The 25,656-nt window shown below is 41.5% G+C and overlaps 1 protein-coding gene across 3 annotated transcripts in view; it reads left to right on the forward strand.

The window, feature by feature from the left end:
• The first annotated feature begins 1,959 nt into the window (after positions 1–1,959).
• The window catches only part of LOC136513701 (uncharacterized), a 28,123-nt gene continuing 4,426 nt past the window's right edge, over positions 1,960–25,656 (forward strand). Inside the window, exons 1-13 of one of the 3 annotated variants that reach the window (XM_066507658.1) lie at positions 1,960–2,114; positions 2,198–2,427; positions 2,515–3,389; positions 3,782–5,819; positions 6,902–7,024; positions 7,230–7,340; positions 7,427–7,609; positions 7,768–7,896; positions 8,410–8,505; positions 16,826–16,876; positions 24,218–24,403; positions 24,599–24,771; positions 24,864–25,107. In XM_066507658.1, coding sequence (XP_066363755.1) covers positions 2,545–3,389; positions 3,782–5,819; positions 6,902–7,024; positions 7,230–7,340; positions 7,427–7,609; positions 7,768–7,896; positions 8,410–8,505; positions 16,826–16,876; positions 24,218–24,403; positions 24,599–24,771; positions 24,864–25,107 — 4,179 coding nt within the window. In that variant the 5' untranslated portion in view covers positions 1,960–2,114; positions 2,198–2,427; positions 2,515–2,544. The remainder of the gene's footprint in view (positions 2,115–2,197; positions 2,428–2,514; positions 3,390–3,781; positions 5,820–6,901; positions 7,025–7,229; positions 7,341–7,426; positions 7,610–7,767; positions 7,897–8,409; positions 8,506–16,825; positions 16,877–24,217; positions 24,404–24,598; positions 24,772–24,863; positions 25,108–25,656) is intronic. The other 2 variants (XM_066507659.1, XM_066507660.1) reach the window with 2 other exon arrangements.

The raw sequence follows: 25,656 nt of genomic DNA on the forward strand, positions 1-25,656 counted from the left end.
TGAGAAACTTACTATACATGCAACAGTATTAATTAATTATTCTAATTCCAGAAGCGTAACAAGCATAAATTGATAAGGGTAAAATATTTCGTTCAAAAAATTAAGGGAAAAGTACAGTGTTTTTCTCTCACGACAAATCAGCCAAACAGTACTTTTCAGCTTACCTTTTCAGCAAAGCGAATAGGGCCAATACTCAATACCACTAACGGTATATATATTATTATTACTCCCTCTGTCCCTAAATAATTTCGTTTTCCGAGAAACAACTTTGACTAAATATATATAAAAATATTAATATTTATTTTATGGTACAAAATTAATATCATTAGATAGATGGTTAAATCTATTTTCATAATAAATTTATTTGAAAATATAAATGTTGTACGTATTTTCTATAAATCTAGTCAAACTTACGGTACGGAAATAAAAAACGACAGTTATTTAGGGACGACGAATGAAGTATATAGGAGTACATATTAATGCGGACGTTTTTCCAAGACGCGCTGTGACACTGTTGAGTTATATAAGTGGTCTCTCGTCTGCCGACCCATGCTCATGGTCAGGTATGTTATCTAGAATAGAATCTGTTCTCCTGGCTAGACACTGAATGACTGGAACAGAACATAACAGAGGAACAATATACAGAGGGCAATCCATACTCATGATGCTTGGTTTGGCTAGGATAGGATCAGAGCTAGCCCGGTGGCCGTCTCCATGGAGTTGAGCCACGGCTCCCGTTCCCAATGGACCCTGTTCGTCATGTTTGCTGTGGGTGTGGCATAACTGGGCTGCGCTCTACATCTATTATGGCCCTGATTTGGTTGAGTTTTTGAACTTGCTTTTACTTTTGCTAAAACTAAAAACCAATTAAAGGACCTAAAAGCTACACCTGTTTTTGTTCAAAGATAGCTTTTGCTCTAGTATAAAACTGAAAGTACTTGAGCAAAAGTTTTGTATTAGAGATGCTTTCAGTTTTGTACTAGAGCAAAAGCTATCTTTCTAATTTAAAATAAATTATTATGAACTTTTAGAGATCAAACCATATTTTTAAATTTTAGGAAAGAGGAGACCAAATGTGTATGCTTTTGACACTTCAAGAGTATCATTTGCCTGGTTTTATAGTTTAAGGTTGTAGAATGTACTTTTGCCTTAATTGTTTGAACGAAATATTTTACCCTTATCAATTTATGCTTGTTACGCTTCTGGAATTAGAATAATTAATTAATACTGTTGCATGTATAGTAAGTTTATCAACACGAGTAACTATGAACAGTGAAGGAACAGTAATGGGAATGCTCAGGACGCATGAATTCCACGCGTATTTAATCGGAGCGGTCAGGGCGCGTGAAGTCCATGCGAACAGTGTCTATGAACAATGACAGAACAGTAGTCGGAACAATCAGCGCGGACAGCACATGTGAATAGTGAAGTGTTGTGGCCGGCGGGAGCATTGCCGCGCCATTCTTCATGGCGCGACAGCCCCGGCCACGTTAGCGTTCAGCGGTCCTAGTCGCTGCCACGTCATCGATCCTACCGCGCCCCCTGTATGGCGTGGTAATGTGATTTCTCTGCGCCATTGGAATAGGCGCGGCAAAAAATGTTAGTTAAAAAAAAACATTATCATATTTGAAAATAGTTTAAAAAAAATGTTAAAAAAAATCTCCACCACCACGTCGTTGCCCCATACGGATCGCCTTGCATTGGTGCGGCACCTCGTCAAATCGTCCGACAAACCAAAGGCTGCCCCCCATGGGCCATGGGCCATAGCCCCATGTGCCCCGTGGTACGGCCTAGCGTGGCGTGTCCAGCGACGACTGCTTTTATCATGAGTCAATGTGATCCTGCAACGCACCAGTCTCATGGCTGACAGAAATCTGAGTGTGAGCCCCCAAGGCCCACAGAAAGTCCAATGAGCTGGTCCGCATCTAAATTAGTTTACTAGCGACACATCACAGAAAGTGGAGCGCATTTATACATGGGTCTCACGGCTGATTGAAATCACCATTGCGAGGGGCGTGAAGATCCAGCTGCTGCGCGCGCAGCTTCCTCGGCGCCCTGTTGATCTGGGTTTCTCCTGCTACAGAGCTCAGACCAAGAACAGGCGGTGAATTTGGGTGAGCTTTCTCCTTGCTTCCAACACAAAAATATCTGCCCCGCTTACTACTGTGTTACCACTAATGCAAGCTGCTGTCCGCAGGCCCACACCCATCATGTGGCTGTCATTCCACACTGCTAACAACTATATTTTTCTTTGGGTGCCAACCACTGCGGATGCCCTTGTCATGTGGCTGTCATTCCACATCCAGAGTCAAGAGCAGGGGCTGGATCTGGACGGCGGGAGAAGGCGTGAAGCTCCCACTGTTCTGATGCTTCCCCGACGACGATCTGCTTGAGGCCAAGAGCACCAGGCGGCCATTCTCGATCTGGGTAGGCCTTCGTCCCTCTCTGTCCACGACATGCTGCTCACCTTGTCACCAACACAATCGTCCTCACTTACCAAGCTGCTGCGTGCAGGCGCCACCCACACCCATCGAGATTGCAGGCATGGAGCTGGTGGCGGAGGCGATGGGGAGCCTGCTCCCCAAGCTGGGCGAGCTGCTCAAGGAGGAGTACGGCCTGCAAAAGGGCGTGAAGAAGAAGATCGAGTCTCTCTCACGGGAGCTCACGGTGGTGCACGCCGTCCTCCGCAAGATCGGCGATGTTCCACCGGACCAGCTCGACGAGCTGGTCAGGCTCTGGGCGAGTGAAGTCAGGGAGGCATCCTACGATATGGAAGACATGGTCGACACATTCCTGGTGCGCGTTGAAGAGCCTAATGAGGCTACTGAGCCACACATGCTCCTGCGCCTCCTCAAAAGGGTGCGCAGGCTGTTCGAGAAGAGCAAGGCTCGCCGCAACATCTCTAGCCAGATCCAAGAAATCTACAAGAAGCTTGCGGAGTTGGCAGCAAGGCGTGACTGGTACAATACACCCGACAGCGTTGTCACCAAGCCAGCAACGACCATCGACCCTCGCATCTTGAATCTGTACAAGAGTGCAACAGAGCTTGTTGGCATTGAGGGACCAAAGGATGAGCTCATAGATATGTTGTCCCTAGGGGATGACGGCGGTGATGCGTCTGGTCCTAAGAAGATGAAGATAGTCTCTGTTGTTGGATTTGGAGGACTGGGCAAGACTACTCTTGCAAAAGCTGTCTATGACCAGCTTAAACCGCGGTTCAAGTGGGGGGCTTTTATTCCAGTGGGTCGAAACCCTGACATCAAGAAAGTCCTTAGAGACTTAATTCATGAATTTGGCCTTGATAAGGAGAAGTTCATGAATTTGAATATGACCATGTTGGATGAAAAGCAACTCATGGACCAACTCAAGAAATTCGTCAAGGAAAAGAGGTACGAGTTTAATCACTCAACACAATGCTGGTCACTGCATACATGCATATATAGAGACTTAATTATATTTCAGTAAGTACGTAGCCGTACAATTCTTTCCTTATATCTTATTTATTTTATATATTACATTAAGGCTGGAAGGAGCTAGCATGTTCCACTTCAAGTCTATAAATTACTACAGTAATCTTGGATCCATACACAATTGATTTAAAAGAGTCATAAAGAAGTAAATTTGTATTTTCAGCAGTAAGCATAACTAGTTGTATGAAATACGAATCTACAACCACCTGTTCTTTTTTATGGTCGATAATGCCACTGCTCTGTTCTTTATATGCTTTCTCATTTTAATTACCAACTCATGAAGGCAATTACGCTGTCATGTAAATGTGTAGGTGTTTGATTGTTATTGATGATATATGGGACACAAAAACCTGGACATTTGTCAGATGTGCTCTGCAAGAAAGTAATTGTGGAAGTAGACTTGTGATCACTACACGCATTTCTGAAGTAGCCGCATATGCTGATGAAGCTTACAAAATACAGCCACTTTCTCATGATAACTCTAAAAAGTTATTATACACAAGAATAGTTGACGGTGAAGGGAAGTATTTTGATAGGCCTTCAGCTGACGCATGTGAAAAAGTTTTGAAGAAATGTGGCGGTGTGCCACTAGCTATTATTACAATTGCTAGTTTGTTGGCCAGTAAACCAGGGGAGGACTGGTCTGAGGTCTACAACTCAATTGGTTTTGGGCATAAAGGCAATGATCACGTAGATAATACCAGAAGGATATTGTCTTTTAGCTACTATGATCTGCCTTCACACCTGAAGGCTTGCTTATTGTATCTAAGCATATTTCCGGAAGATAGTATCATAGAGAAAAATAAACTGATATGGATGTGGATGGCTGAAGGTTTCATCTCTGAGGAACAAGGAGCAGATGCAGGGGTAAGATCATTATTTGAGCTCGGGGAGAGGTACTTTAATGAATTGATAAATAGAAACATGATCCAGGCACAGGAGACACAATATAAAGGGTACGTTGATGCATGCTCAGTTCATGATATGGTTCTTGATTTGATACATCAATTATCGAGTGAAGAAAATTTTGTCACTGTATTGAATGGTGGTGAGCGACAGAAACTTCAGGGGAGCATTTCTCGCAGGTTAGCCCTACAGTGTGTTGAAGAGCACAACGTTGGCCAGCTGGCTAACATCGCTGTGGAGAAAGTGAGATCCATTTTTGCCAGTGAGTGTGATTTTTGTGCATTATGCCCGCGCCTCCCATTTTTACGTGTAGTAGAAATGGTAGGATGTTCTGTTTCCGTAGACTGCGGCAAACATGTGTTGGATCATCTTGGGAGTTTACTTCACTTGAGGTACCTCAGAGTAGAGAATATCAACAAGCTGCCCGAGGTAGCATATTTGAGGTTTCTGCAAACACTGGATTTACGGAACAGCTGGATGAAGGAGCTGCCCGAGGAGGTGGGACTTCTGACGCAACTTGTTTGCCTACGATGTAGTTACCAGACAAGAGTGCCGGCTGGTTTGATCGGTAAGCTCACGTCACTGCAAGAGCTACGTATATCGTGTGGAGGTGAAGATGCTATAATAATGCAGTTTGTGAAGGAGCTGGGCCTGCTGAAGGAACTGAGGGTGCTCAAGACTAGTATTTGTGTTAGGAGTGAGAGCATCGAGAGTGCTTTGCTGGAGTCCCTTGGTTGTCTGCACAATATCCAGGAACTTGAAATTTTGGAATACTTCTCTCCAAATAAGGGCTGGGTGAGCAGCGATGCAGGACGGGTCTCCTGTCGGCATCTCCGTGTCCTGCGTTTGCACTGCTTTGTGTTTTCTGGACTGCCAGAGTGGATTAACTCGTCGCTTGCTCCAAACCTATGCTATCTGGATCTGCTAGTGGTAGCTATGGAAGACCAGGACATGGAAACCCTTGCCAAGTTGCCAGAGCTCAGTTGCCTCATACTGTGTTCAAAAAGTGATACCAAGTCAGTAGTTAGCATAAAGATTCGTACTGATGAAGGTGTTGGCCACTTCCGCAAGTTGAGATTCTTAAAGGTAGATGGTGCATCTATCTGGTTTGATCTGCGCGGCAGCAAGTACTGCAACAGCAGCAGGGTAGCATCATCTAATACTATCATGCCACGTCTTGAATCCCTTGAGTTTGGTGTCCATGTGCGGTCCCTAAAAGACAAGAACCTGCAGCTTGGTTTTGACAAGCTGCTTGGCTTCCAGAACCTCGGAACATGTTCGCTCCAGAGAGTCAAAGTTCACGTGAAGTGTGAAGGTGCCAGTATTTTGGATGTGAAGGAAGCGGAGGCTGCGTTGGAGCACGCGGCCACAGTCCATCCAAAACATCCCACCCTTCTAGCCAAATGGGTAGGGGAAGAATATATAATCTCACGCTACCAAGAGGTATGATGAACTGATCATGCATGCACATTTGAACTTGCTTTCAAAACTCAAATGCTACTGGCTCTGATTTAGGGAGTGTTTGGTTCCTACAGGAAAATTTTAGTCTCCGTCCCATCGGATGTTTGGACACATGCATGGAGTATTAAATATAGACGAAAAAAATAACTAATTGCACAGATTGTGACTAATTTGCGAGACGAATTTTTTAAACCTAATTAGCCATGATTTGACAAGGTGGTGCTACAGTAAATATGTGCTAATGATGGATTAATTAGGCTTAATAAATTCGTCTCGTAAATTAGTCTTCATCTATGTAATTAGTTTTATAATTAACTCATATTTAATTTTCCTAAATAGGATCCGAATGTCCGATGTGACAAGGACTAAAATTTAGTCCGTGGAACCAAACACCCCCTTACTATTGCTAGCTTCCTATCTATCCTGTCTTTCTATCTGTATAATGGTCACAATAAAATGTTGATCTCATACATCCTCTCCTTTGAATTATTATTAGTGCTAGCTCAATCGGGTTCTCCTACACAGTATTCCGGGCAAGGGCAACCTAGATTATCCAAATAAATACTTACTCCGTATTAAGTAAGGATGGGTGGGCCGTGATAGTTAACGAAAATATATCCCGATTGCCTTGTTCTCGCTCGCATGCATGTAGGGCCTGTTTGTTTTTGGCTCAGATTCATTCTGAACACCAGCGGCTGGATCTGCTGCCTATAGCTCAGATTCCGATCCAAACGCGCAGGATTGCAGTGGCCATGCATGCATGTCACCGAGTTGGCCATGTTGTCTCACAAATGCCATAGTCTGCCAACCGGTTGGCTGTGTTTGCGTGGCTCAAGGCAGATTCATTCATAACATTATGAATTGTGGTGTCTAACGACTGAAGGAACGTAATTAGAAATGCAAGGAAAAGCACTCAGTTTTGGAATGTGTATATTGTACATGTTTCTATGATGATGACAGGGAATTCATGAGTGGCCAGCCGAGTGTGCACGTGCTTTTTTTTCTTTTTCCTCCCAGTTCAATATATTTGTATTTATTTGCTAACCGTATCGAACAAATGGTAGGCATGTATGGAAATGAGCAAAGCCCCTGAGTTAGTAACCAAGGCCTGGAAGTTGGCGGACATCATTGGCTCAGGACAAATTCAAATACTGCGTATGCCAGATCCGACCGCATCTTCAAGCAAAGTATGTTCCGCAACGTTTGCATGTACATCTTCCATTTAAATTAATGCAAGGAATATCACACATCAGTATCTGTTCGTGTGCTTATGATTTTCATGACATAGCACACACCGAACAATTCGGTAGAATTTAAGACTGTTATGGTCATATTCAGAGCAGTATATAATTCTGATATATAAGCATTGTGTTTTATTTGTTTTCTTTGTAGGTTATGCGCTTGTTGTACACAGATAATGGGCTGGCACTTTTGGCTCTCAGCTCCAATGCTGTTCATAAGCTGTGGAAATGGGAGCACAGGGACAAGAATCCACGTGGCAAGGTTAGATAGGACCACTAGCTTAACATTTCAACACTGTAGTTCTGTTTGTTGTTTTCTAAAAACCATCCATCATTACTTTTCATTAGTCATCCAAATCTGTTCCACCTGTACTATGGCAACCGGAAAATGGCATTCCAATGACAAACGACACCATTGATGGCAATGACCCTAAACAAGCAACAGCCTGCACTGCACTATCCAAAAATGACCAGTATCTAATTTCTGCTTCTGGTGGCAAAGTCTCATTGTTCAACATGATGACATTCAAGGTATGTCTTCTTCAGTTGTCTATAACAATAAGTAGTTAATTCCATGATTGATCTCTTACAAATCATGCATGACAACTTCCGTAAAATAATTTTTATTTCGTAGTTGCACCGTGGCCTTTCTTTGGCTTCACTGATCTTGTGCAATCTCTCATATATAGGTCATGACTACTTTCATGGCACCTCCACCTGCTGCAACTTTCCTTGCATTCTACCCGTTAAACAGTAACATCATAGCTATTGGAAGGGAGGACTCTTCAATTCAAATCTACAATGTCGGTATAGGCGAAGTGAGTATTAAACGTGAATCTATCATCCCCTGTTTCCATGAATCTCAGAGTATTGGCAAAACTCATTATATATGGTTCTCACTGGAAATGCAGTAATGTACCCATTGTAAAATAATGTGCTCTCGTTTCAGACTATATATGCCCTCATGTTTTACTTATGTATTAGGATCATGAGATTGGAAATGTTGTTTTACATATGATCCTTTTGACATAACAAAATATGTACTTTTTGCGGGCTTTGAGCAGATACCACAAGGTACACATATTACATAGCAACTTTGTGGTAGCTCCCGTCAACAATATGAAGAGTAGTAAGTACCTTGTGGTATATGACCCAAAAAACCATCATAAACCGTACATATGCTGTTAGCTCGACATTTAAAAATTTGAGAATTTTTAACGTTAATGGATTCTTCCTATGTGGAACATTATGCTTAGTGTACTAATTACCGTTTAGCTTATATTTAACATCGACGTGCCAAAATATCAACTTATCTTAATCGAATTGCACAGGTTAAAATTGTGCTCACGGGTCATCACAAAAAGATAACTGGACTAGCATTTTCGCAATCAATGGAGGTGCTTGTATCTTCAGGTGCTGATGCTCAGGTGTGAATTCCACTATTACAGAATGGACTTGTTGTCCCGGGCGGTAACGGCCTTTAGTCCCGGTTACCGCGCCGGGACAACCATCCCGGGACTAAAGGTGGAACCTTCAGTCCCGGGTCATCGAGCCGGGACTAAAGAGGGACCTTTAGTCCCGGTTGGTGTTACCAACCGGGACTAAAGGCCCTCCAGCCGAGCAAACGTGGCCGCACCCTTTAGTTCCAGTTGGTAACCCCAACCGGGACTAAAGGTTCCTTTTCTTTTTCTTTTTTTTTATTTAATTTGTTTTCAGTTCAGTTACACGTATTTGTTTAATATATAATATGTTTTTATGTACGTATTCTACGCTGCTAATATAAATACACGCACGCATATAATTATATTTAATTCTCATCTCGAGCATTATTATATTCGAATAAAGTATAAAACTATATATATTATAGATATATATGTATATATACAACACTTTCATAATCTTGTTCTCGAAAATAACGATATCAATAAACATTTAATTTACATCATTAGTTCCTTAGGATCAAAGTAGAACTCGCTGTTGGGATTTAGCACTTTTTCTAGAAGATATCCTGCTATTGACTCTTGAACTGCTTTCAGATGGTCTTTTTGCATGATCCTTCGTTTCAACCATTCAGTCTTACATTTGAAATAAAAGGAAAAGTATTAATACACACACATATATATATATATATATATATATATATATATATATATATTCATTTAAAAATAAATAAAAAATGATATATACGTACTCTGAGGACATCTTCAGGAGTTCTTATGTATGCAGTGATAAATTCACAAACGTAGTATCCACACAAGTTATTACTTGGTTCCTGCTGCAAACACCACTGTACGAGAAGAAGATTATTCTCATCATCTCACACGTAAATTGAAGTACGATATAGTAATTAAACACGTGGGGAAGTATATATAGTACAACTTACTGGTATTTCAACTACATTAAGTGGTGCCTTGCAATCCTTGCGGTGTTGCCGAATAAACTCTTTCCAAACCCTGTGCGACCAATAATGTACGATCGTTAATAAATTATGGCAAAGTCTATTCAATAATAGTTGTGCGCGAGAGATCGAAATTACCCCTGGATAATGTCTATCATATCTTGGTATAGTGCTCGCTCTTTTCTCAATGAGTCCAAGATTACTAACTGACTTGAGTTTAACTCAATGACAATGAGTATCCAGTGAAACCTGCATTGGTTTATACACACACGTACATGCATATAAGTTGTATTGATATTACATAAAATGTGTAGACTACATTATTATTAACACTTACTCAAAGTTGTACGGGAAAAGTATTGTTGTCTTGTCGTGCTGCTTCACGAAGAACTTCATGATATTCGTCTGTGCTTCAGATACCCAGTGCTCCTTGACAATAATATCGGTTTTGAATACGATATAAGGATCAATGAAGCCAACACTGGTGTCTTGTATTCTTTGGAGCTCTGACATCTAGAATCTGTATATAAATATAAGTTACATGTGAGGATAATTATATACACGTACGCATGGAAGTGAGTTTATTAAATAAAAGTAAGAATCACTTACAAACAAAAGGAGCTAATGATTGATTTGTCCAGAGCGTCCAAGTGGTATAGTTGATGCAATTCTTCGAAATTAATATGTAAGATGTCATCGCCACGGAAGTAATGATGGTCTCTAAATCTGACAAAGATCCACTGCTCACCCCTGCCACACGCCTGCATGTACCACTTGTTGAGCAAGTACATTTGCGTACCGAATTCATTCAGAGCCGCAGGGTTGTACAGACTTTTGCCAAATTTATAAGTCTTCCAGGTATCAACTTTCAGGTTCTGGATTGGAGCTTTGCCCGTCACTTGATCCAAGGTTAAACCAGTTTGTTCAAAAAAATCATTAAGGTCTTGAACCGACACTTCTCCAGAGTTGTCTGGTCGATAGACTTCTATGTTGGAACCATATTGATTAGCAACAACAAGATTTTGCATTGGTTGCTTCTGTTGTCCGAGCTGTGGGACATCCTTCTCTAATGCTCTTTTCCTTTTCTTATGTGCATCATGTGACTTCACGAGGGAGCGGTCATAGTCTGATAGTGGCGGAGGCTTACGAACTTCAAGCATCTTTTTCTTGTGAGCTTCGACCTTCTGCCTCAGCTGATCTTGTGGTATGTAAAAGTACGACTTCTCCTTAAGCTTCGCTTGTCTCTGCTTTTGGATATCTATAAAAAAATCTTTCACTTTTTTGTCTTCTTCAGCTGCTATTTGCTCATCAGTCTTTTCAGGAAGTATTTCTTGAGAAATAACTCTTTTTTTGGGTCTTCTTTGCCGCTGGGACCTTAGACGTCTTTGTAGTGCGTCGCTGTGGAGGGGGTGGGGGCGGTGTTGGAGACCGGCGTGGAGGCGATGAGGCCGGTGTTGGAGTCCGGCGTGGAGGCGTTGGAGATCGTTGTGGAGGCGATGGGGCCGGTGTAGGAGTTGGAGATCGTTGTGGAGGCGATGGGGCCGGTGTAGGAGTTGGAGATCGCCGTGGGGATGAAGTCGTCTCGCCCCCCGCGACGCTGTGATGAGATGGGGAATGAATGATTGAGCTAGGCTGGGGGAGACCCTGCTACAAAAATAAGTTGTGGGTCAATTATTTTTGAAGCCAATATAAAATTAATGGAAAAATAATATTTCATTCACTTTCATTCGTACCTAGGGTGAGGTAGGGGAAGCGGTGGCGCCCCAGGAATGATGATGAAGCGTTTGCGCCATTGAATAAATGTCTTCTCTGCTTCTCCTAGTGTCTTCTCCCCATCACCGCCTTCAATGTCAAGAGGAACATTGATGTAACCTTTGAGCACTCTATCGATCGAGATGCTAGCATATCCAGGTTGAATAACTGACCCATGGATTCTTGGTGTCTTCGTTCGGTCTATTGGAGATACAACCCCGACAGCCACCATGATTGATGCATTATTACCATCTGGAATGTGCAGCTCACATGTTGTTAGAGGCTCGGTAATGTCATCAACAGGGAAGCGCAACCCAGCATCACCTTGAATAACTGGCAGCTCCGTAGAAGCACAACTGCTTTTCATCTAACCAACGGGGCTAATGGTGACTCCCGGCGTTGATTGCGATTGCATTTGACTCATTGCTAGCTGCACTTGCCTCTTGATCTCCTCCTGCATTCTTGCCTCAAGAGATTTTTCTCGTTCACGTGATTCAAGTAATGCTTGTCGTGACTCATTAACAAATTGCTCCAATACACGAATTCGGTCTGCCTCCTCATCCTTCTTTCTCTGGCGGCTTCTGTAGGTATCCCTGTCTGCTGGTAATGCTTGTAGCCACAGAACCGCCTCCATAGCCTCTTATTCGACCACCGTGTTCGGGATTCTCTAGGGCATATGTCAATTCATCCTTTTCTCTATTGGGCTTGAAAACACCACTATCAGCTTCTTCCCTAGCACGAGCTAGTCTCTGTGTTGCTCTCTCAATTTTTTGGCCAAAAATTAGCTTGCCAGTGTCTGGGTCTAGGCTTCCCCCATGAGCGTAGAACCAATTCTTCGCGTGTTGAGGCCAGTTCTTCTCTATTGTTTCAGGTATGATTCCTCTTGACAGTAATCTCTGCTTCTAGGTTCTGCCACTTGGGAATATCACTCCTATAACCACCTGATCCCATGCGATGATGGTATTGCTTCTGTCGGGCATTCTGCTGATTCCTCATCACATGTTCCTCACTCTCTTGAGATGTCTTGTATTGTACGAAGTCATCCCAATGGGACTCCAACTTGACAAACGCCTTAGCATTGAAATTCGGCGTTTCATTCTTCAAGATAAACTTTTTATACAATGTCTTCTTCCAACTCTGGAACAATGTTGCCATCTTCTTCATTGTCCAATCCCTCACTAGCTCCTTCAAAGCATCATCTGCTTGTAATGTGAAATGCTGAGTGATATCTCTCCAAGCTAGGTTCTTAGTCACGATCAGATACAAAACTAACATTATGAGCGGATATCTTCTGCTTCCATTCACGAGCACTAACTGGGATCCTATCCCTTACAATGAACCCACATTGATTGACATATGTCTGAGCATGTGGTCCCAATGGTTTGCCAGTGTCGGTGTCGAATTCTGATATTATGAAACGGCCCTCTAATGGCTTTTTTGGCCCTCGGACTTTCCTACTCTTGCCGGTGGTTGATGTAGATCCAGAGACCGGCTACATGAGTAGAAACACAACGATTAACAACAAATATACGTACGCATGCATCTATAAGAGATGATAGATAATCGAATATACCTCGCCAGTATTTTCTTGCGCGACAATTTGTTGATCTTCAACCACCGGCATATTCAGGATATCCTCATAATCAGCAAAGTACTGACTCGTGTCATCTACATCCACATTGGTGCCGGCGTTGATAATATTCTCCATTATGTCATCATTCAAGTTATTATCCGGATGCAGCCATTTGTATCTTCAAGATAACACATAGATAGAATTACTATGGCACATAACATAAGTACATGTGATAACACATATAGAATTACTAAATCCAATTAAATATAATAACACATAATATTTCATAAGGATAAACAATAATAAGGTATAGGCTTTGGAATCGAATAAAAAACACTTTCGATCCAAAAACATGGAAATAAGTACATGTATATATACACATAGAATGATACAATTTTCTCTCTCTCTCTCAACACATAGAATAAGTGCATATGTATATATCTCTAGATATGCATGTGATAACACATAGAATGTCTCTCTAGATACAATTTTCTCTCTCTCTCTCAACACATGAAATAATTAAGTACATGTATATATACACATAGAAATAATTAAGTACATATATATGTATACATATAGAATCTCTATATAGAATTAATTACTAAATCTAATTAAACCTAACATATATACATAGATAGAATTACTAAATCAAAATTAAATCTAACACATATAGAGAGAGAGATAGAATAATAATTACTAAATATATCAAAAACTATAATAAAAACTATCTAAAAACTATCTAAATAAAGTACTAATTAAATTTTAATACATTTAAATCTAATTAACATATATCAAAAACTATCTAAAAAACTAAGAATAAACTATTAATTAAATTTTAATACATTTTAATCTAACATATTTATCAAACACTACCTAAAAAAACTATCTAAAAAAACTATCTAAAAAAGTGTCTAAAAAAATTTGGCCAAGGGCTATATAGCTAGCAACAGGCTATGGATGGCCATGGCGGCCGGGCGTGCTGGCCGGCCATGGGGCTGAGCAAAACTGCGCGAGGACGACGTACGGCGGAGACTCGACGGCCACCGGGCGAGGCTTGACGACGAGGCTGGGCGGAGGTAGACGACGACGGCGGCGCGGGCACGGCAGAGACGACGAGATCGACGTTGTAGATCGAAAAGTAGAAGATGAACAGAGGAACCGTTTGATATATATAGGCCGGGACCCTTTAGTCCCGGCTGGTAACACCAACCGGGACTAAAGATCCTTTAGTCCCGGCTGGTAAGCCGAACCGGGACTAAAGGTCCCCCTTTAGTCCCGGTTCGGCTTACCAGCCGGGACTAAAGGATCTTTAGTCTCGGTTGGTGTTACCAGCCGGGACTAAAGGTATTTTTGGGCGGGCAATTTCGCCCATCCTTTAGTCCCGGTTCTTGGTCTGGGCCGGGACTGAAGGCCTGAAATTTTTGCAGCCCGCTAAAGTGTTGTTTTTTCATTAAGGATTGTAGATCTTGATGAGCTGCTCAAATGAGACACTAAATGATCTCAGATGAAAAATCTCTGAATACCAAGTTTGATCATCTCAGCAAGATCTACAATTGTTACATAGCTCATTTTTCCATTTGAGAAAGTTTTATCAAACACTAGTCACAAATTCTTGAATCTCATATAGACTTTCTAAAACTATGTCACACACTTGTGAAATTTGAACTACATTTTGTTCAAACTTTCTCAAATGAAAAAATGGCCTATATAAGGATTGTATATCTTGATGAGCTGAACAAACTTGGTATTCAAAACTTTTAAATTGGAGACAATCTAGGGTTCCGAAAACTAGTTTGTAGGCGTCGAAATTTAAAAATCACAAATTTGAACCGTCCAAACTATCTCAAATGGAAAGTTGACCAAAACAACAATTGTAGATCTTGATGATTTTAACAAACTTGGTATTCAAAACTTTTCAATTTGAAGTCATTTAGAGTTCATAATACTAGAGTCAAAGTGTTGTTTTTTCATTTGACCAAATTTGACTTGGTCAAACTTGCTCAAATGAGACACTAAATGACCTCAGATGAAAAATCTCTGAATACCAAGTTTGATAATCTCAGCAAGATCTACAATTGTTACATAGCTCATTTTCTCATTTGAGAAAGTTTTATCAAACACTAGTCACAAATTCTTGAATCTCATATAGACATTCTAAAACTATCTCACACACTTGTGAAATTTGAACTATATTTTGTTCAAACTTTCTCAAATGAAAAAATAGCCTATATAATGATTGTATATCTTGATGAGCTGAACAAACTTGGTATTCAAAACTTTTCAATTGGAGACAATCTAGGATTCCGAAAACTAGTTTGTAGGCGTCGAAATTTAAAAATCACAAATTTGAACCGTCCAAACTATCTCAAATGGAAAGTTGACCAAAACAACAATTGTAGACCTTGATGATTTTAACAAACTTGGTATTCAAAACTTTTCAATTTGAAGTCATTTAGAGTTCATAATACTAGAGTCAAAGTGTTGTTTTTTCATTTGACCAAATTTGACTTGGTCAAACTTGCTCAAATGAGACACTAAATGACCTCAGATGAAAAATCTCTGAATACCAAGTTTGATAATCTCAGCAAGATCTACAATTGTTACATAGCTCATTTTCTCATTTGAGAAAGTTTTATCAAACACTAGTCACAAATTCTTGAATCTCATATAGACTTTCTAAAACTATGTCACACACTTGTGAAATTTGAACTACATTTTGTTCAAACTTTCTCAAATGAAAAAATGGCCTATATAATGATTGTATATCTTGATGAGCTGAACAAACTTGGTATTCAAAACTTTTCAATTGGAGACAATCTAGGGTTCCGAAAACTAGTTTGTAGGCGTCGAAATTTAAAAATCACAAATTTGAACCGTACAAACTATCTCAAATGGAAAGTTGACCAAAACAACAATTGTAGATCTTGATGATTTTAACAAACTTGGTATTCAAAACTTTTCAATTTGAAGTCATTTAGAGTTCATAATATTAGAGTCAAAGTGTTGTTTTTTCATTTGACCAAATTTGATTTGGTCAAACTTGCTCAAATGAGACACTAAATGACCTCAGATGAAAAATCTCTGAATACCAAGTTTGATAATCTCAGCAAGATCTACAATTGTTACATAGCTCATTTTCTCATTTGAGAAAGTTTTATCAAACACTAGCCACAAATTCTTGAATCTCATATAGACATTCTAAAACTATCTCACACACTTGTAAAATTTGATCTATATTTTGTTCAAACTTTCTTAAATGAAAAAATAGCCTATATAATGATTGTATATCTTGATGAGCTGAACAAACTTGGTATTCAAAACTTTTCAATTGGAGACAATCTAGGGTTTCGAAAACTAGTTTGTAGGCGTCGAAATTTAAAAATCACAAATTTGAACCGTCCAAACTATCTCAAATGGAAAGTTGACCAAAACAACAATTGTAGATCTTGATGATTTTAACAAACTTGGTATTCAAAACTTTTCAATTTGAAGTCATTTAGAGTTCATAATACTAGAGTCAAAGTGTTGTTTTTTCATTTGACCAAATTTGACTTGGTCAAACTTGCTCAAATGAGACACTAAATGACCTCAGATAAAAAATCTCTGAATACCAAGTTTGATCATCTCAGCAAGATCTACAATTGTTACATAGCTCATTTTCCCATTTGAGAAAATTTTATCAAACACTAGTAATAAATTCTTGAATCTCATATAGACTTTCTAAAACTATGTCACAACAGTGCATCGTTGTATCATGCGGGCACAACAGTGAATTTTTTCTTGACGTATAACCCTTGGTTATGATCTTGTCGTAACCATGGAGTGTCTTCATCATTTAACATGATGCTTGGATCTTTCTTCACTATGAAGGGTGGAATTCAGACATTTCTTTCATAATCTTCTGACATGTCTGACTTGTCTTCAATTCCCACTATATTTATTTTCCCAGAAAGAACTATGTGGCGCTTTGGCTCATTGATCATTGAGTTGATGTCTTCATTTTTTCCTCTCTTTGATTTTGTAGACATGTCTTTCACATAGAACATCTGACTCACATCGGCAGCAAGGACAAATGGTTCGTCTTTGTACCCAATATTGTTGAGGTCCACTGTTGTCATTCCATACTCTTTGTCGACTGTTACCCCTCATCCGGTCAGCTTCACCCATTGGCACCGGAACAAAGGGACTTTAAAATTAGGTGCGTAGTCTAGTTCCCATATATCTTCTATGCGGCCATAATATGTTTGTATATTCCCATTTAGATCTGTGCCATCTATGCGAACACCACTATTTTGATTGGTGCTCCTTTTATCTTGGGCAACTGTATAAAATGTATTCCCATTTATCTCATATCCTTGATACGTGAGGATATGCCATGATGGTTGCCTAACCAATAAATACAGTTGTTCATCAATATTGTCATCGCCTTGACATTCTTTTTGCAACTAACCACTGAAATTTTCCATGTGCTGACGCCTAATCCAAGCTTTAGTCTTCCCTGGAAACTTGGATCGTAAGAACTCCTTATGTATCTCGATGTACGGATGCACCAATGACGAGTTCTGAAGAACTATGTAGTGTGCTTTATTGAAATAATCGTCTTTCATGCCAATATATGTTTTCTTCCCTAAAGTTCCTTTATCACTGAGTCTCCCCTCGTGTCGCGATTCGGGAACGCCAATCGGGGCAAGGTCAGGAATAAAGTCAACACAGAACTCAATGACCTCCTCTATTCCATAGCCCTGGGCGATGCTTCCTTTAGGCTTAGAACGGACTTTCACATATTTCTTCAAGACTCCCATAAACCTCTCGAAGGGGAACATGTTAGGTAAGAACACAGGTCCAAGAATACTAATCTCCTTCACCAAATGAACTAGGAGGTGTGTCATGATATTAAAGAAGGATGGAGGGAACACCAACTCAAAGCTAACAAGACATTGAACCACATCATTCTGTAGAGTAGCTAGTTCCACTGGATTGATTGCCTTCTGAGAAATTGCATTGAGGAATGCACATAGGTTCACGGTGGCTAGACGTACATGTCGAGGTAGAATTCCTCTTAAAGCAACTGGTACCAATTGCGTCATAAGCACGTGGCAGTCGTGGGACTTTAAGTTTATGAATTTCTTCTCTGGCACATTTATTATACCCTTTATATTAGAGGAGAATACCGATGGGACCTTGATGCTGCTTAGACATTCGAACATGTTGTCCCTCTCTTCTTTGCTAAGCGTGTAGCTAGCAGGACTTAAGTAATGACGTCCATCATCTGTCTTCTCTGGATGAAGGTTGTCTCGTTCTTTCATGCCCTGCAAGTCCTGGCGTGCTTCAAGTGAATCCTTTGGCTTCCCGTACACACCCATGAATCCTAACAGGTTCACATAAAGATTCTTTGTCAGGTGCATCACGTCGATTGCGTTGCGGACCTCTAGGACTTGCCAATAGGGTAGCTCCCAAAAGATGGACTTCTTCTTCCACATGGGTACGTGTCCCTTAGCATCTTTGGGAACAGATTCACTGCTTTGTCCCTTTCCAAATACTACTTTCACATCCTTGATCATTGCGAGTACATCTTCTCCGGTTCAGTTATGAGGCTTCTTCCGGTGGTCTGGCTTACCTTTAAAATGCTTACCTTTCTTTCTTACTTGGTGATTCAAAGGAAGGAATCGACGATAGCCAAGGTACACGACCTTTCGATATCTTTTCAAATATATACTGTCAAGGTCATCAAAACAATGTGTGCATGCATTATATCCTTTGTTTGTCTGACCTGAAAGATTACTTAAAGCAGGCCAATCTTTGATTGTTACGAACAACATTGCTCGTAGGTCAAAGTGTTCTTGTTTGTACTCATCCCAGACACGTACACCTGGTTTGTTCCATAAAACTAGAAGTTCCTCAACTAATGGCTTCAGATAGACATCAATGTCGTTGTCAGGTTGCCTCGGACCTTGGATGAGGATCGGCATCATAATGAACTTCCGCTTCATGCATAACCATGGAGGAAGGTTGTAGATACATAGAGTAACTGGCCAAGTGCTATGACTAGTGCTCTGCTCCCCAAAAGGATTCATACCATCTGTACTTAAGGTGAACCTTAAGTTTCTAGCCTCATTTGCAAACTCTGGGAATTCCCTGTCTATCGCTCTCCACTGGGACCCATCAGCTGGGTGTCTCAGCATATTGTCTACCTTACGGTCTTCTTTATGCCACCGCAACAACTTTGTATGGTCTTTATTTCTGAACAAACGTTTTAAGCGTGGTATTATAGGAGCATACCACATAACCTTGGCAGGGATTTTCTTTCTAGGACGTTGTTCACCGTTGACGTCACTAGGATCATCGCGCCTGATCTTATACCGTGCTACTTTACATACCGGACATTCATCCAAATTCTCGTATTCATTGCCATGGTAGAGGATGCAGTCATTAGGACATGCATGTATCTTCTGGATTTTTAATCCAAAGGGCAGATAACCTTTTTTGCTTTGTACATAGTGGTGGGCAATTCATTTGGCTTCGGAAGCATCTTCTTTATGAGGTTCAATAAATTCCTAAATGCCTTGTCGGATACACCATTCTTTGCCTTCCACTGTAGCAATTCCAGTGTTGTACCTAGCTTTTTTTGCCCCTCTTCGGCCGTCGGGTATAGCAACTTCCTATGATCCTCAAGCATGCGCTCGAACTTAACTTTCCCTTTTTCACTTTCGCATTCTTGTTGTGCATCACGAATGGCATCGCCAAGAGCATCACCGAGATCATCTTCTGCCGCTACCTCTTCATCTCTCCCCATTGTAGTATCATCAAAGGCACCATACTGAGCAATAATGTCATCAATGTCTAAATCTTCTCCTTCACCTTCTTTCATCATGACCCCGCTTTCTCCATGCTTAGTCCAACATATATAGTTTGACATGAAACCTGACTTAAGCAAATGTGAATGAAGACTCATTGACCTTGAATATTTCTTTAAATTCTTACATATGGCACATAGACAGCACATGAAACCATCCCGCTTATTTGCCTCGGCCACACCTAAGAAATAGTGCACGCCCTCAATAAAGTCTTGGGAGCGGCGATCGGCATTGTACATCCAATGGCGTGACATAATCTGCATTACACGACAAATTATGAAAACCTTGAACATAATTAAGTATTTTATTACACAACATAGATGATACACACACGGTTGATTAATTAACTAAGCCTGGCTACAACGTAAACAATCCCAACTATCACTAAACAAACTAAAACTACAATGCACTTCAGTAACATAATTATTTCGTGATCGTACGCAACTAAAACAGATAAATCATTCTTCTGTTGAATATCAATAAGTTTCTCCTGCTGGCTCACTGCCTCATCATCAGCAGCCGCTACCTCAAGCGCACCCGAATTCTGCACGTATGTAGCATAATCTTCCTCCCAGTACCAACCATCGCATCCATTGCCCTCCCACTGAAATTAAAGCCAAAAAATATTTAGTCAAAAATATTCAAGAAAAGCAGGTCAATTAGCCATAATAATCAAATGCGTAAGAAACTCACATCGCGATCCGGGCACTTGTAGAAAACACGACCCTTGTTGGGTCCCTGTCTCTTGACTCGGTACTTCATCACAATCTTCTGCTTACACTTGCCGCAGATAATGAGAGGGAGTTCTGGCCTTAGTCGTTTCGCAACCGAACGAGAGGCTGAGGATCCGGTACCAGTTGTCATCTACTTTCTATACTTATTTTTGCAAACTAGTGTAAATTTCATATTTTCTAAAATGATATATTTAAACAAAACTAAAATTATTTATTTATCTAACTAAACCATGAAATATGTACTATGTATAATAGTAAAATACCAAACTATCAAGTGATTTTACTATTGTAAATCATCATGTGATTTTGAGCTAAAAATGACATAGAAATCACAAAGCTCAAAAACATGTTTCAATAAATAACCATCCGTACTAGTTGACCTTGCTTACGTGATCATCTCGGCGAGCATTTCTCCACCGGACGACAGTGTACTTGGCCAAGGAAGAGCTCCGATTCTACGAGGAAGGCAACACGGTCTTCCATGACCGTTGCCGCTCTCCCTCGTAGAATCAAAGCTCCTCCTTGACGTCCGTTACCGCTCGGCAAAGAACATGCTCGGCGAAATGAACACGGTCTGCAAGTTCAACTAGTACAGATTTTCTATAATTTTCTAACTATTTTCTATGTTTTTCATTTCATGGAAAATTTAATTCTAAAAAATAAAAGGCATGATTTCTAAGTAGATCATTTTATGGAAAAAATAATTCTAAGTGACCTGCTCGATATCGGCGAGCTCGCTGGCGTTTAGGTTGCCGAGGATAGTAACATTTGTAGATGACATTTGTAGGTCTGAAGTTATCAAATATCCATCAAATTATTGCTCAAAAACATGTTTCAATAAATAACCATCCATACTAGTGGACCTTGCTTACGTGATCATCTCGGCGAGCATTTCTCTACCGGACGGCACCGTATTTGGCCAAGAAAGAGCTCCGATTCTACAAGAAAGGGAGCACGGTCTTCCACGACCGTTGCCGCTCTCCCTCGTAGAATCAAAGCTCCTCCTTGACGTCCGTTACCGCTCGGCAGAGAACATGCTCGCCGAGATGAACACGGTCCGCAAGTTCAACTAGTACAGATTTTCTATAATTTTCTAACTATTTTATAAGTTTTTCATTTCATAGAAAATTTAATTCTAAAAAATAAAAGGCATGATTTCTAAGTATTTCATTTCATGGAAAAAATAATTCTAAGTGACCTGCTCGATATCGGCGAGCTCGCGGGCGTTTAGGTTGCCGAGGATAGTAACATTTGTAGATGACATTTGTAGGTCTGAAGTTATCAAATATCCATCAAATTATAGCTCAAAAACATGTTTCAATAAATAACCATCCGTACTAGTTGACCTTGCTTACGTGATCATCTCGGTGAGCATTTCTCCACCGGACGGCACCGTACTTGGCCAAGGAAGAGCTCCGATTCTACGAGAAAGGGAACACGGTCTTCCACGACCGTTGCCGCTCTCCCTCGTAGAATCAAAGCTCATCCTTGACGTCCGTTACCGCTCGGCAGAGAACATGCTCGCCGAGCTGAACACGGTCCGCAAGTTCAACTAGTACGGATTTTCTACAATTTTCTAACTATTTTCTAAGTTTTTCATTTCATGGAAAAATTAATTCTAAGATCACGTAAGCCGCCGGGGACGAGGATGGCGCGTGCTCCAGCGAGGACGAGCGAGGCGTGATTTTGATGAACTAATTTAACTTTTGTTTATCCAAACATATATGCAAATCATCATGTGATTTTGAGCTAAAAATGACATATAAAATCATAATAAAGTCCAACATATAAAGTTACACATGCATCTACATCGCAAAATGAGATAAGCTACTGATAAAACATAAGAGGATTAAGTTTGTTACCTCCAAAATCGAAGAGCAACACCAATGGAGGGGGAGAGAGCAAGAACAATAGCAAGCTGAAGAACAGAGGCAGTGAGTTTGAATGGAATGGCTCGGGCTCGGGGAGGAAGAAATGAGCTGGATTATAGACCGGGATAATTAGTCCCGGTTAGGGGGCCAAACCAGAACTAAAGATTAATCTTTATTCCCGGGGCATCACCCAAACCGGGACTAAAAGCTTTAGTCCTGGCTGGTATTACCAACCGGGACTAAAGGTACCGGTTGGTAATACCAGCCGGGACTAAAGATCCCTGCCCCGCGGATGACCGTTGGGCAGGGACCTTTAGACCCGGTTGGTATTACCAACCGGGACTAAAGGGTCCTTTAGTTCTGGGGGCAAAAAATGCCGAGGCTAATACCAAATTGGGACATCGTTCTAAAATCTGTTCTCTAGTAGTGTTCTAATATATATCAAAATTAGGACTAGCGATTATGTTTTTTCTTATAAATTTAAGGGATGCTGAATTAAATACAGTCAAATGTTATGTGTCGGTGTTTTGTGAACCGACCAGTAAATTTACTGCCGCACAGCTCTAGGAATCGATGGAAGCACTCAAGACATGGGGAGATTACATTGTTTTAGGCCAGAGCCCTACGGTCTCAGAGGGGTTCAAGTTCGTGTTTCTCGGTTCAAGTGCTCAGTTGGCTTACAATGGGGGTGCTCGTAAGCGTGGGTTCAGAAGTGAGAGGACTCGAGATAATAGATCGATCCCTCCAGAGCCATAGAGAGTGTTTCCTTTTTTCTGTCCGCTAGAATGATGGCCCGGTTCCCTTATGCTTCCTTGGGCCGAGTGACAATTGAAAGGAAAGGGTTCCCTTAACCCGAGTGGTCGAGAGCTCGAGGGGAGGGCGGCAGAGTGGTCGAGAGCTCGAGGGGAGGGCGGCGGTAGGCGAGCCCGGTCCATGGGCCCTCTGCATCTTGTCCCAGCTTCTATTGCATGCTCGGATGTTGTCACGGGTTATTGTTCTCCACGTCGAGGTATGGTGCGCCATAGCGGCATAGTGCGGGTCGTGGTTGGTATGGTGCACCATAGCAGCATAGTGTGGGTCGAGGCTGTCATCTTGTAGTCCTATGGGACGTGGGCGCATAGTGTGAGTCGTGGCCTCGGCCCGGGGAGCGTCGTGCGCTAGTTTGAGTCTATGGCAGTCGTCCTCTGCTGACCGGCCGCCCTCCTGATCATGAAGGGGGCGCCGAGGCTTCATCCCACACACGGGTGGTCGGGGGTCAACTTGTTTGTCCGGTTTCGAGGAGTCAAGTCCCTGGACGTGAAACCCATGCTCTATGGCGAGCGTGGTCGTACACCTGCCCGTCGAGTCATACAGTGTTTGAGCGGTCCCGTGCCATATCTTGACATTGCCTAGCCACAGAGTGGCCTTTTGAATTGGTGCGGAGAGCAGTCCGAGGGGTGATGCCTCACCCCAAGAACCTACGGTCCGTAGGGTGGTCGATGCATCCTAAGGCCCTACGGTCCGTTGGGTGGTCGTCGTCCTTTTTGTTCGAGTGGGTGTGCGGTGCGTGCACGTCGCATTGTGGCAGGCGCATTGAATGCGCCAACCTCCCCTGGTCTTATCCGTTGACGGTCAGCCTAGGCCCGTGGTGGTTGAGGTCGTGCCTCGTATCCTGACCCGACTGCGTGGTCGGGTGGAGCGAGTGGTCGAGGCGCTACACGGATGATGGGCCGTGGCCTACTGGGCCACGAAGTGCGCTTTCCTCCGGCGTAAGCCGCGTTGTGGGGTAACCGGGGTATGCTCCCCCGACATTATGTTAGTCGCAATTCATACCATCCATTAGTCCATTTTCTAAAATATACAAAGATCTATAAATACACTCCACTTTCTAAAAGGTATAAATATCTAAAAATACAGTATTGTTTCTATCTGAATCATTCTTTTCATGTTTTTTGTTGCAATGAAATGAAATTTGCAGCTATGTGTTTGGAGCATTGATGGTTGGGAGAAGAAGAAATCAAGATACATCAAACATCCATCTAATGGTTCCGGTGCTTTAGTTGGTGATACAGTGGTGCAGTTTCACTATGATGGAACGCATCTTTTAGTAGTTCATGAGAGTCAGTTGGCAATCTATGATTGGCAATTGGAATGCTTGTGCTCGGTAAGTCATTCACAACATTTTCATAACAATATATTTGCATCTCTTAGTAATCATATGCAGTCTTGTCTATTGAGTCGGAATACTAACATATTACATGATTTACATCATGCTTGTAGAATGCTCCTAATCGTATCGATGCATTATAATAAGCACATTACACACTGATATTTAACCTTCCATAACTTGACAATGCAGTGGTTCCCAAGAGATGCACCCCCATCCCCAATTTCAAGTGCGGTATACTCACTTGGTTGTTTGTTGGTCTATGCTGGATTTCGTGATGGTGCAATTGGAATATTCGATGCAGAATCTCTTATGTTAAAGTGCAGGATAGCACCCTCTGCCTACATACCATCTTCAATATCCAGGTATGTGGAGTTTCAAGCAGTTTTTTTTTGGTGAGTGGTAGTTTCAATTCTTGTAACCAATGTCTTGTTTCTGTTACCTCTCTTGTTCCCAGGGATGGTGAAACTGTCTATCCCACAGTTGTCGCTACGCATCCGTGGAAGCCAAACCAGATTGCAGTGGGCATGAGCGATGGTGCAGTTCATGTGCTGGAGCCGTTGGAACACGCGGCCGCAGAGGTTGTGGAGGAAGCAGAGGCTGCATTGGAACACGTAGCCGCAGTCCATCCAAAACATCCCACCCTTCTAACCAAGAGGGTAGAAACACAATATATGATCGAGATCTCACGCTACCAAGAGGTATGATGAACTGATCATGCATGCACATTTGAACTTGCTTTCAAAATTCAAATGCTACTGGCTCTAATTTACTATTGCTAGCTTCCTATCTATCCTGTCTTTCTATCTGTATAATGGTCACAATAAAATGTTGATCTCATACATCCTCTCCTTTGAATTATTATTAGTCCTAGCTCAATCGGGTTCTCCTACACAGTATTCTAGGCAAGGGCAACATAGATTATCTCAATAAATAGTTACTCCGTATTAAGTAAGGGTGGGCGGGCCGTGATAGTTAACGTAAAAATATCCCAATTGCCTTGTTCTCGCTTGCATGCATGTAGGGCCTGTTTGTTTTTGGCTCAGATTCATTCTGAACACCAGCAGATTGCAGTGGCCATGCATGCATGTCACCGAGTTGGCCGTGTTGTCTCACAAATGCCATAGTCTGCCAACCGGTTGGCCGTGCTTGCGTGGCTCAAGGTAGATTCATTCATAACATTTTGAATTGTGGTGTCTAACTACTGAAGGAACGTAATTAGAAATGCAAGGAAAAGCACTCAGTTCTGG

Source organism: Miscanthus floridulus, chromosome 16 (genome assembly GCF_019320115.1).
Source record: "Miscanthus floridulus cultivar M001 chromosome 16, ASM1932011v1, whole genome shotgun sequence".
Lineage (NCBI taxonomy): Eukaryota > Viridiplantae > Streptophyta > Magnoliopsida > Poales > Poaceae > Miscanthus > Miscanthus floridulus.